The 13,038-nt window shown below is 38.5% G+C and overlaps 1 protein-coding gene across 1 annotated transcript in view; it reads left to right on the top strand.

Moving 5' to 3' along the window:
* Positions 1-13,038, top strand: part of LOC126248167 (RNA-binding protein with serine-rich domain 1-like) — a 103,484-nt gene that overhangs the window by 23,482 nt on the left and 66,964 nt on the right. Inside the window, exons 2-3 of the mRNA XM_049948925.1 lie at positions 3,609-3,743; positions 12,746-12,964. Of these exons, the coding sequence (XP_049804882.1) occupies positions 3,609-3,743; positions 12,746-12,964 (354 nt within the window). The remainder of the gene's footprint in view (positions 1-3,608; positions 3,744-12,745; positions 12,965-13,038) is intronic.

The following is a 13,038-nucleotide window of genomic DNA, read 5'->3' as shown; positions in this document are numbered from 1 at the left end:
GCGAGCCCCTCGTGCTGTGATGGCATGCTCGATACTCCATCTCCCAGTGTTGTCAGAAGGTGGCGGACTGGTGGCATAGGAGGCAGTGGCCTGCTGCCCCCATACTGATGGTCATCATGGTAGAGTTGTGGTGCTGACAGAAGTGATTTTAGTGCAAATGGCTGGGTATATGTACTCTTCGGAGCTGTGAGTCTTTGGTCTGTGGTTTACTTTTTGGCATGTGAATTAAACACTTCAGTGGCTACTATGGTAGCCGTACAGGATCCAGTCGGCAGTAAGTGGTGTCAACTGGTTGTGGCATACCGGAAGAGATTTCTGGAAACTCTTTGTCCTTGAATTGAGGCCATATTACGTGGAATTAGGCTGATATCTCCTGGGGGCGAAAAAGTTTTTGTACTGTGTGCTTATATAGTCATCAGGGAACGGATTTATTTAAGTTCAAAATACATTTTTGAACATTGTGTTGTTATTGGAAGTGTTAGGGAAACATATGTAGATGTTTCTGTTATCTTGCAAGGACAGGAACAACCATGGCTCCCTGCAGTAGTTCATGTAATCACTTTTATGCTACAAGCTTCATCATCATACTATCCCATACATAAAAGCTTAGTTATATGAAGTCTTGGTATTATTATGAGCGCACAATGATATTACTGTGTATATGTCACTGATTAGTGATGTGAGAAGTTGGCTCACATCTGCTAGAATGGTGAGAAACTTCATAATGCCAAAAGCTCATTACATTCAGTGTGGCCAAAGTAACAGCCTGCCCTCCCTCCCCATCCGCTCCATTTTTTTTTCAACCCCATATAAAAAAAAGTTATTGCTATTTGTTCAAAAGAAATATAGCGTGTTATCATATCACTGCTCGTTTGTCTCACATTAATATAGAAGCAAATCTGGGAATTTATGCCTATTGTTTTTCCAGTCTGTGTAAATGTGATTGCTGCTGTGAAAAGTGTTAACAGAAGTAAGTTACTGCTTTTATTTGACTAGTTTAAAAACTCAAGTCACATGGCACTGTTCCGAGTTCAGTAGATCCTGTATGTCATTGACATGAAATTGAGAGAGGGAAGGTGATGAAGGAAGAGAGAAACATGATTTTGTTTTGTGGTATTTGCCATCTCAGTTTCTGAAATATTGAGACATGTAGGTAGTCTTCTTGTCTACTTATAAAACCTTGTTGAAAAATGTCAATGTGTTACTGTTTCAGCACATTTTGTTGAATATAAGTAATGTAAGAAAAAATATTTCTTGCATGTAACGTGAGAAGACTGGGAAGCATACAATTTTCCTCAAATTTTAAACATTTTGAAAAACTGTTCTTTAGTCTGCAAATCAGTCTGTGGGAAATCACAAACAGTATGTTTAAACAAGTATATTGTAACTCCCGTAATAGAAGGCAAAACCAGCATCACAGTTCAGCATTACTGAACATGTGCAGAATTTTCAGTGCATATAGAGTTAAATAATGCATCATTAACAATCATTTGAAGTCCTTCAGTCACAATAGATAACTGAGAATTCTCTGACGTGGTTCCAAATGTGTGAAGACATTAAAAGAAGAAAAACTGCGAGCCAACAGAAAAAGAAGAGTTTAAAATCTCATAGACAGCGGGGTCATTATAGTAGAAGCACTAGCCAAATTGGACAAATATCTGGGAAGGAAATGACCACAGAATTTTTAAGGAACCTTTCCAGATTCCATTAAAAGTGATTTAAGGAAACTTCACATTGAATTGGCATGGCTAGATGTGGAATTAAATTTGCTTTTGTAGAATGAGAGTCTTAACCACTGTATCAACTTGCCGGGTTAGTGTAGGGGAGGGGAGGGGGGGGGGAGGGAGGGAGGAGTCACTTCTAATGGAAAAAAAAACCACATGAACATGTTAGAGCATTGATCTACAACAAATTTAAGTGTTATTATAAGTTGTCCCCACTGCCGATTTTACATGTCTGTTCCATTTAATATAATTTTGTAGTGTTTTAGCTTTAGATAATGCAACGATGTGAAAGTCTCTTGAATGGGCCCAGTGATTTTGCATTTGGATACTCTCTGTTGTGGGTGTTGTTTTACGCCTGTTGTTGCAGTGTTCTGCCTGAATACTGACTTGATGTAGCTCTCCATCCTCTTTGTCTCTGCATTGCTACTGCAACTTATATCCACTTGAACCTAGTTGCTGTAATCAGGGTTCAGTGTAAATTGTTGAATAAATTTTTCTGATCAACTCAATTCAGTTATCTCCTCATTAGCTACCCAGTCAACCCATCTAATTGTCAGCATTCTCCTGTAGCTTTGTGGTATTGTTTTAAATAGTTGTGGAGATTAAATGTTTCTCCACTTATGCCGTAGACTTTCACACAAACTACATACAGCTTTTTTTGGTCTCCTCCACTCCTTCAGAAAACTGCTACACACACACACACACACATATATATATATGAAATACCTGGAAAGAAAAAGATATTTTCAGATTAAAAATGTAATAACATTGTCAAGTAAAACTTCTATGGAGAAACTGTAGTATACCAATATCATTAGTTGCCCTTCTTCCTGTTCCATTCAAAGATGGACTGCAGGAAGAACAACTGCCCTTATATATCTTAGTGTTCATTTTTCCTTTCCCTATAATTTATCCTGTCTAGTATGGGGTCCACTTTTTCAGGATTTGGTAAAGCTTTTATGTACCTTAATGAATTCAAAGTTTGAGCATCATGGTCATTATGCAGTATGTATGTGAGTGGCACAATATGTTCTTTGACTCTGTGTTGAATCCTACCTGATTTAGGACAATATCCAAATAAAGAATGAAAATGAATTTATTTTACCACTAGAAAGAGTGACCAGTAACAGAATGTCCTACAGCATTTTGACACATTCCAATAGAACAGGCAGGATTTAGATGCAATATAAATTGCTGCAATCCAATGAAGGCCCTAACATGTCTTATTGTTTTGTTTTGTAGACTGAAAAGATCTGAAGATATGGCTGAAAGGAAATGGGCCTATGTAGACTCAAGTGTCCCTGCTCAATAACATACTAGGCAAATACTAATGATACTACATCATGTTGAGAAGAGGAGAAGACCTTGCAGATTAAATGATGATCTGTGACAAAGCTCATTTTATGCTTCATTTCTTTTGTATCTTTTCACTAAAGGTATTCTGTCCACTGCTTTCAGAAAGTTCTTGCGTTATGATGATGTAGCAAACCTGAAATCTCAATCCACAGACATATAGACCACAGAAACCACACTATAAGGATATTTCCTGTATTGGATGCCCCACAGCAGCAGCAGAGTAATAGAACTTACTGCAAATGAAACTGAAGTCAGCACCTTTCATCCAAGCAACTTGAGTCACATGAAGTTATTTTGGAGAATCTAAATCTGGGCAGCTGCTGAAGGTTTAAACCCACCCATCTTGAATACCAGTAAAATTGTGTCACTTGTACAAAGTACTGGGTTGTTGAATTGGATCATCACTAGACTTAAAATAACATGCCTTGTACATTGACCCGAAACAAAAGAAAATAAAATTAAATATTTTTGTATTTCTCCTTGTTTATGGCAATTATTTACATAGGTATATTTATTTATGATATACAGGACAAGCACTACAGAAAAGAAGCAGGGAAATTCAGAGTCAGACTCAGGGAGCCCACAGAAGACAAAAACCAGCAAACCTGAACAAGAAAATAAAAAACCGAGTTCTTCAAGTGAGGAAAGTAAATCTAGCAAGAGGTAAGTGTAAGATTTTCAAACTAGTGTAGTGTAGTGGTAAAATACATACAATAACAGTCACTAGCTCAGCTTGTGCAGTCACAATTTACTCTTTTAGTACTTCTAAAGCATATCTTAAAGAGATAAGAAACTGAACAATGCAGCCCTGTTCCAGAACACATTACAAAGCATTCTTTACTTCTGGAATGAGTCTTTCACTCTGCAGTGGAGTTTATGCTGTAACAATCTCCCCTGAGAGATGAAAACTACACTATGTGATCAAAAGTATCTGGACACCCCCAAAAATGTGTTTTTCGTATTAGGTGCATTGTGCTGCCACCTACTGCCAGGTACTCCATATCAGTGATCTCAGTAGTCATCAGACATTGTGAGATAGCAGAATGGATCTCTCTGCAGAATTCACGGACTTCATATGTGGTCAGGTGATTGGGTGTCACTTGTGCCATACATCTGTACACGAGATTTCTACACTCCCAAACATCCCTAGGTCCACTGTTTCCGATGTGATAGTGAAGTGAAAACGTAAAGGGACACACACAGCACAAAAGCGTACAGGGCGACCTCGTCTGTTGACTGACAGAGACCGCTGACAGTTGAAGAGGGTCATAATGTGTAATAATCAGACATGTATCCAGACCGTCACACACAAATTCCAAACTGAATCAGGATCCACTACAAGTACTATGACAGTTAGGTGGGAGGTGAGAAAACTTGGATTTCATGGTCGAGCGGCTGCTCATAAACCACACATCATGCCAGTAAATGCCAAACGAGCCTTGCTTGTTGTAAGGAGTGTAAATATTGGACAGTTGAACTGTGGAAAAATGTTGTGTGGAGTGATGAATCACAGTACACAATGTGGCGATCCAATGGCAGGGTGTGGGTATGGAGAATGCACGGTGAACATCATCTGCCAGCGTGTGTATTTATTTATTTACACGTCAACTCTCGTAGGACCAAATTGAGGAGCAAATCTCCAAGGTCATGGAACATGTCAGTACATGATATTACAACGTAAAAGTTATAACAGGTAAAAATAAAATATTTATGAAAACGAAAAAAGTCAATCCATATGTTTAAGTAAACGCAATCTACAATACAACAAGAATCAGCTTAATTTTTCAAGGAACTCCTCGACAGAATAGGAGGAGTGACCTATGAGGAAACTCTTCAGTTTTGATTTGAAAGTGCATGGATTACTGCTAAGATTTTTGAATTCTAGTGGTAGCTTATTGAAAATGGATGCAGCAGTATACTGCACACCTTTCTGCACAAGAGTTAAGGAAGTCTAATCCAAATGCAGGTTTGATTTCTGCTGAGTATTAACTGAGTGAAAGCTGCGTGTTCTTGGGAATAAGCTAATATTGTTAACAAGAAATGACAGTAAGGAATAAATATATTGAGATGCCAATGTCAAAATACCCAGACTTGATAGAATAGCATACAACATAAGCGAATGAAAATAAGCAAAGTAGACTAATTTTCATATCAAATGATTACTTACTTCAGATACCGTTTGAATAGTAAAAATGGCAGCATTAAGTCTTTGAACAAGATCCTAACATGGGCTTTCCATGACAGTTACCGAGCGAGGTGGCGCAGTGGCTAGCACACTGGACTCGCATTCGGGAGGACGACGGTTCAATCCCGCGTCCGGCCATCCTGATTTAGGTTTTCCGTGATTTCCCTAAATCGCTCCAGGCAAATGCCGGGATGGTTCCTTTCAAAGGGCACGGCCGACTTCCTTCCCCGTCCTTCCCTAATCCGATGACACCAATGACCTCGCTGTCTGGTCTCCTTCCCCAAAACAACCAACCAACCAACCATCCACGACAGTTTACTATCTTTCCGAACACCTAGGAATTTGAACTGTTCTGTTTCACTAACCATATGCCCATTCTGGAACATTAAAATGTCAGGTATTGTTGAATTGTGTGTTAGAAACTGTAAAAACTGAGTCTTAATGTGATTTAGCATTAGTTTATTTTCTACAAGCCATGACTTAGGTCATAAACTGCACTATTTGAAACCGAGCCAATGTTGCACACAATAGTAAAATTCGGAGGCGGTGATGTTACGGTGTGGTCGTGTTTGGTCGTGTTGTTTTGCATGACACTATCACAGCACAGGCCTACATTGATGTTTTAAGCACCTTCTTGCTTCTCACTGTTGAAGAGCAATTTGGGGACGGCGATAGCATCTCCCATCATGATTGAGCACCTGTTCATAACGCATGGCCTGTGGCGGAGTTATTACACGACGATAACATCCTTGTAATGGACTGGCATGCACAGGGCCTGACCTGACTCCTATAGAACACCTTTGGGATGTTTTGGAATGCTGACTTCATGCCAGGCCTGACCGACTGACATCAGTACCCCTCCTCAGTGCTGCACTCCGTGAAGAATGGGCTGCCATACCCCAAGAAACCTTCCAGCACCTGATTGAATGTATGCCTGTGAGAGTGAAAACTGTCATCAAGGCTAAGGGTGGGCCAACACCATATTGAATTCCAGCATTACTGATGGACGGTGCCACAAACTTGTAAGTCATTTTCAGCCAGGTGTCCGGATACCTTTTATCACATTGTGTATGTGCCAGAAGCAGACTCAGAACTGTTAGTCAGTATCATTGAACCATACAGTATTAATGTGTCAGGAAGTTTGAATGTTCATTTTTTTTTAAAGGAAGTTTTCCAACAAGCAAAAAAACATCATAGCAAATGATAATTTATTAATTAGTCACTTATTCTCTTAAATGAAATGTTTCTTTAATTAGTGCCACAGAAAACATATTCAAACATTAATAGTTAAAATTACTCCTTGGCCAATTACTGAAGGATCAAACTTGCATTTCTCATTGATGTGTATAAAAACACTGAAGGAGAAATTAATTGAAAGAACTTCCAGAATAGTTTTCTCCAAGTGTGGATTCACTGCTACTGTATGCAGCTGTTTGACCTTTTAATTTGGCGATGATTCTTACAATGTCTGTGGAACCGACAAGATGTGACTTTCTGTAATGCGATCAGTTCCTTCCAAGTAACATTGCTTATCTTCTTGAGCAGTTGAAATGTACTATTAGCTATTGCGTCGAAAGATATTGAGCTTGGAAGATGTGACTGCTACTGATTACAACAAAAAAATTATTTAATTTTCACAGAAAAGAGATAATGAAGAAAAGTGAGTATCATTACAAGATATATTCCAGAGTTTGAGAACGGAAATTTATTAATGAATAGAAAAATGGGCTAATAAGGTATGGTAATAGGAAGCACAGGTTTAATCAACTTCAGGCACTAGTATTCCTGTATTTTAAAACAAGTACCTTGTTTGACAACTATGTTCATCAAACTGTCTAGTAACAGGTTAATGCAAGTGTAGGGCATTATATACTTTGTTACTAAGTCAATAAATAGGTGAAAAAATAATGGCTTGTCAGCAAAATAATCTTCCTGTCATCTCTGAAATTATTTAAAAAAACTAAAGAATTAACAAAATGATCTAGTTAAATGAGCTGCAACAGTTGCATTTATATATATTGAGACAGGAGGTGTGCATGTCTTTCTTCATTTCCAGTTTGTGACCACAAAATATTGTCCTCAGACTATCAGCTTAAGTCAATAATGACTAATATCAGATCTGAATATTCTCAGAAAAAATAGAATTTGAATAAAATCCAGACTTGAGTCAAAATGGTACCACCATAAAAAAATATGCAAGGTCAGCTGTGCATCACTGAAAAACTTGACAGGTAAGGTGCATCCAAAACCACTGCGTGGTGTGGTTAAAGCCAAAAGACAGGCTTTTTGTGTAATTCAAGAATGCCTGTAGTTCGCTTAGCATGTTCTTTATGATTCAGTTCTGAGTATATTCATTATTGACTGAAGTTGATAGTTTAAGAATGACATTCTATGATCATATACTGGAAATAATGACATTTCCACATTTAGTTTCTTGTACAGACAAATGCATCTGGTGCTTCCAGGAAAAGCTGAGCAATTCATGCAGTCAGTAATGAATCATTTGCTACTGTCACCAAATTTTCATGTGCAGTGTCAGAAACATTTATAATATGTTAAGGATAGACTACCTGAAGTTTGCTAAGTATCTTGATCTGGATCTTATTAATGAAAGATCATTAGCAGCCATTGATCATTGTGGTTGATTCCTAGAATAAAACTCAGTGAAAGTAGAACTATTCTATCAGTGAAAAGGGACAGTAGTACTTTGCTCTGTAATTTAAATATTGTAATTTTAAATGTTAAGTGGAGAAATTATAATTGAAATGGGTGAAAAAAATGCCTTCACAACAGGACTCGATTTAGGATGCAATTATTGATGAATTAATTTGAAAGCAAAATGCATGTGTATTGCATTCTAATTGAAGTATATTTTGTTCATCATGCTCATGTGAGATCAATTTGCTGTATGAGCATGCCTTCAGTTCAGAATGTACTTAATAGTATGACTTCCAGTTTTGTGGATGGATTCAGTACCACGCTCATAATTATGCAGAAAATATGCATCATTCATATATTCTGGTTTATAAACAGTAATTATTGCAGCTATTGTTGTATTGTAATGAATTTCTATTCCTACATACACTATGTGATCAAAAGTATCCGGACACCTGGCTGAAAATGACTTACAAGTTCGTGATGCCCTCCATCGGTAATGCTGGAATTAAATACAGTGTTGGCCTACCCTTAGACTTGATGACAGTTTCCACTCTCACAGGCATACGTTCAATCAGGTGCTGGAAGGTTTCTTAGGGAATGGCAGCCCATTCTTCACAGAGTGCTGCACTGAGGAGAGGTATCAATGTCATTCAGTAAGGCCTGCCATGAAATCGGCATTCCAAAACATCCCAGAGGTGTTCTATAGGATTCAGGTCATGACTCTGTGCAGGCTAGTCCATTACAGGGATGCTATTGTCATGTAACCACTCTGCCACAGGCCATGCATTATGAACAGGTGCTCAATCATGTTCAGAGATGCCATCGCCATCCCCTGCTCTTCAACAGTTGGAAGCAAGAGTGTACTTAAAACATCAATGTAGGCCTGTGCTGTGATAGTGCCATGCAAAACAACAAGGGGTGCAAGCTCCCTCCATGAAAAACACAACCACACCTTAACACCAGTGCCTCCAAATTTTACTGTTGGTACTACACACGCTGGCAGGTGGTGTTTACCGGACATTCACCATACTCACACCCTGCCATCGGATTGTCACATTGTGTATTGTGATTCATCTCTCCATCCAGTGTTTTTTCACTGTTCAATTGTCCAATGTTTATGCTCATTACACCAAGCGAGGTGTCATTTGGCATTTACTGGCATGATGTGTGGCTCATGAGCTGCCACTCAACCACGAAATCCAAGTTTTCTCACCTCCCGCCTAACTGTCATAGTACTTGCAGTGGGTCCTGATGCAGTTTGGAATTCCTGTGTGATGGTCTGTATACATGTCTGCCTATTACATATTACGACCCTCTTCAACTGTCGGCAGTCTCTGTCCGTCAACAGACGAGTTTGGCCTATACACTTTTGTGCTGTACGTGTCCCTTCATGTTTCCACTTCACTATCACATCAGAAACAGTGGACCTAGGGATGTTTAGGAGTGTAGAAATTTCGTGTACAGACATATGACACATGTGACACCCAATCACCTGACCACATTTGAAGTCCGTGAGTTCCGCGGAGTGCCCCATTCTGCTCTCTCATGATGTCTGTATAAACATCCACTCACTGATTTGATTCATATTGATGGGGTGAGTAGGGCACAACTGGGGCTTCAACATATTTAAACAGGAAGATGTAACTCTCAACTGTTTTTGAGAAAATCAAGTTTGAACATTTTAGGCGTGCTTGTGTACTTTATATTGTTGCTAGTATTAAAGGAATCCACAGCTGAGTGAGTAAGCGCTTAGTTTCATAAGTATGAGTTCTTTGAATTGAATCTCTCTGTTGGTACTTTTTTTTTTCATTCACATATTATTCTAACAATAGACATTGTGTGTGGTATGCTGCGAAATTGTGTGATGAGTGGTAAGTGTTTATGAATGTGAACTAAATTAGTTTTTCAATAGAGACATTGAAAGAATCATGCACATGCACAATTTAAGAATTTATTATGTGTACTGTATGTCACAGTAATTATTGTTTTCCATTTCTACAATTAGTATCATTCTAATTCGAGCAGTGTGCTGTAGGTTACACTTTATACTTGTCACAAATGTAGATACAATAATATAAATAAAATGATTGTACTGATTTGACAGAATGTGTATTGTCATCTTACTTCCAGTCTCCTTGCCAAACATTTATCTGTTTTAGGATACGTTTATGAAAATAATAAATCTGTTGTTAGAATTATCTGGGAATGAACAAAAACAAAAAAATAAAAAGAACTAGAAGTGTCAGCAGCGAAATTCTTTCCAGAGACCTCATGCTTGTGAAACAAAGCACTTACTTGCCTGGCCACCGACTCCTTGAATTCTAGGAACCATAAAAAGTATATAAGAATGCCTAAAATTTTCAAATACTGTTTTCTTAAAAAGAGTTGAGAGTTGCATGTTCCCTTTACCTATGTTCACGTCCTAGTTGTGCCCTACACACACTGTCAATATGGATCAAATCGGTGGAGAGAAGTTCGTACAGTCCCCATGTTAGGGAGCATGTGTGAAAGTAAAAACCAAATATTTATTTTAGAAACTTACACTAGAAATTAATTCTCCCCTCCCCAGAGTGCTATATTTGTTGTTATGACCACTCCCAATATCCAAGCAAATTTTTACTTCTGTTTTCTTAAGAGAACATTTGGCAAACCATTAATGTGTTGTTGGATTTCAAAAGTTGAAGTATTATGCACATAGAGTTGATTCAGTCCCGGTAGACAGTCATGGTGGTCGGAGCTCACTGGTAAAGGAAAGTTGAGTAACAGCAATGGAGGAAGAGACCACCATCAGGCAACCTTGTATTTGCCTGTTATGGAAATTCAAGTGTCTGACCGGCAACCACTAGGTGCCCTTGCTAGACATGGGCGACGTTATACATATTGATACATCCATGTTATCCATTTTTGCGGTCGACAGGGTTGCTAAAACTTACATTTATTAATTACAAGTAGTGCACCTAAGTGCAACAAATTGCAGTACTTGAAGCTTAAGGATTAGGCTTAAGTTTACCAGCTGCAGAAATGTAATTAAAATACATTATAATTGCTTTCATTTCTAAATGAACTATTCAGTTTAGAACAGGGCTAGATTGATGGTAGTCACTCTTTATAAAATTAGTTAAAACTAAAACAGCTAACATTTTTCTGCCACAAATGAAAATTAAAACAGTAATATGATCATTCTGTTCATGATAATTTCAGGATGGCTTTCCTGGGTGTTAGTTATTTATGGCTCTGAAACAAACAGATTATTGTCAGGCAGACTTTGACTGGAAAACTTTAATGCGTAGTGACCGGAGTGCTGTAATTGGGTTTCTTGTGATTTTTCACACTGCATGTTTGAGACGGTAGTGTGTGTGGGTGGAGGTTGTTGCTTACATGGAGTAAGCAGCCAAAGTGAACTAGGCATCTAACAGCAATGAGTTTGGTTGTCATTGCTTACACATGTGACGTAAGTCTTGAGAAAGCTTCCAGCAAAAATTTTAAGTATCTTACTTGAAGCACAGCACAGCACAGCACAGCACAGCACAGCACAGCACAGCACAGCACCAAAGTGTTCCTCCACTTTGATGGTACTGAAATCTTCCCCCCCCCAACCCCCCTCCCCACCCACCCCCACCCCCCCACCCACACACACACTCACTCACTCACTTACTCACACTGTTACTGAGAATTCTAAAAACATGTGCACTAGAAATGTTCTTATTTTTTGAACAGCCAGTTTAGATTTTGAGTCCTGCCAATTGAATTATTTGTTTACAATCTATGTTGCTTTTAAGTCGCTGTCTCTTTCCCCACGCTATGAAAAAAATGTTCCCTCTAAAAAATTCTATAGTAATGATTAGTGTTCTGATGTATTCCTGGGTTTTGCAGGACTCTGTCTCACTGAGTTGTAAATTTTTTGCTCCCTGAACAGAACTCTGGCTCATCCATTTGCATTATTGGTGACTTGTAGACCAGTAAGTGTGATGTATCTTCTGCATCTACAGTGGCACCTGCAGAAGGCACTTGGAACATCATTATTTAGTCACATGCATTATTTTGTTGCCTTTGGGACTCCCGTTGAACAGAAACACTACAAATGCCAAATTGTAGTGTTAGCCTCTGTAAACTGTGTCAAATGAAAATGTAGTTGTCTTGTTACAGTGTGCTCCTTTTGGCAAATTTGTTCTTCAGTCATGTAGAGCAGGACATCACAAACCAAAGAGAGGCTCTGACCGTGTATTTTTCATACTCTACTGTCATACCTACAACAAAAACTTGACACAACACCATTGCCTTTTGATGGTCTCATGATGGACAAGTGCTTACCATAGATATCCAGCGATCTCTCTTCTTCTTCCTGCAGAAACTGTGTCACTGAGTGTAATGGACATTTAGAAGAATTCAGTACCGTCAAAGTCATTATAACGTGTACGACGTGCACAAGAACCAGTGCAGAAATGCCAAATGAACCTGAGTGGAGAATGAATCATCACAACCACTGTTGCCCAGCTGCATATTTACAGTTTTTGATGGAGGAATACGTGTAATATATCTTTACCATCTGTATAAAAATTATATTTCTCTCATATTTCCTGGCAGTTTTTTGATTCTGCTGACTTTGCTCTTTTTTTCCACTTGCTAATTGGGCTCTATCTGCCATTATATCTGTCACTAGTTACAACGTGCAGTGTATGAAAGAGTGAAATTGTCATTTGCATTTGTGGCCTGTGCAATTTAATTATCAGGTACATCCAGTTTTTGTAATTTGTTTATCGATACATGCTGCCGAAGGAGATTTTAGTTTTGTGCGTTTAATGAACATATTTTTTTGTTATAGGAAGACTGCAGAAAGTGGGAAGGGGGAAGATGATGGCTCTGAATCTGCATCTGGTTCAGGTAAAGATAAAGCTAGCAAAGCTCAAGAAGGAAAGAAAGATAAAGATAAAGATAAAGATGTTTCATCTGGTGAAAGCAGTAGCAGCAGCAGTAGCAGCAGCAGCAGTAGTAGCAGCAGCAGCAGCAGTAGCAGCAGCAGTACCAGTACCAGTGGCAAAAGGTATAATGTTATGTTATTTCCTGCAGTTATTCTGTAAATACATAACTTGCATATTTGTATGTTATGCATTCATC

The sequence above is a fragment of the Schistocerca nitens genome, chromosome 3, assembly GCF_023898315.1.
Source record: "Schistocerca nitens isolate TAMUIC-IGC-003100 chromosome 3, iqSchNite1.1, whole genome shotgun sequence".
In the NCBI taxonomy this organism is placed as follows: domain Eukaryota; kingdom Metazoa; phylum Arthropoda; class Insecta; order Orthoptera; family Acrididae; genus Schistocerca; species Schistocerca nitens.
Note: the sequence above shows the minus strand (reverse complement) of the source record. Positions and strands in the feature narration are given on the sequence as shown.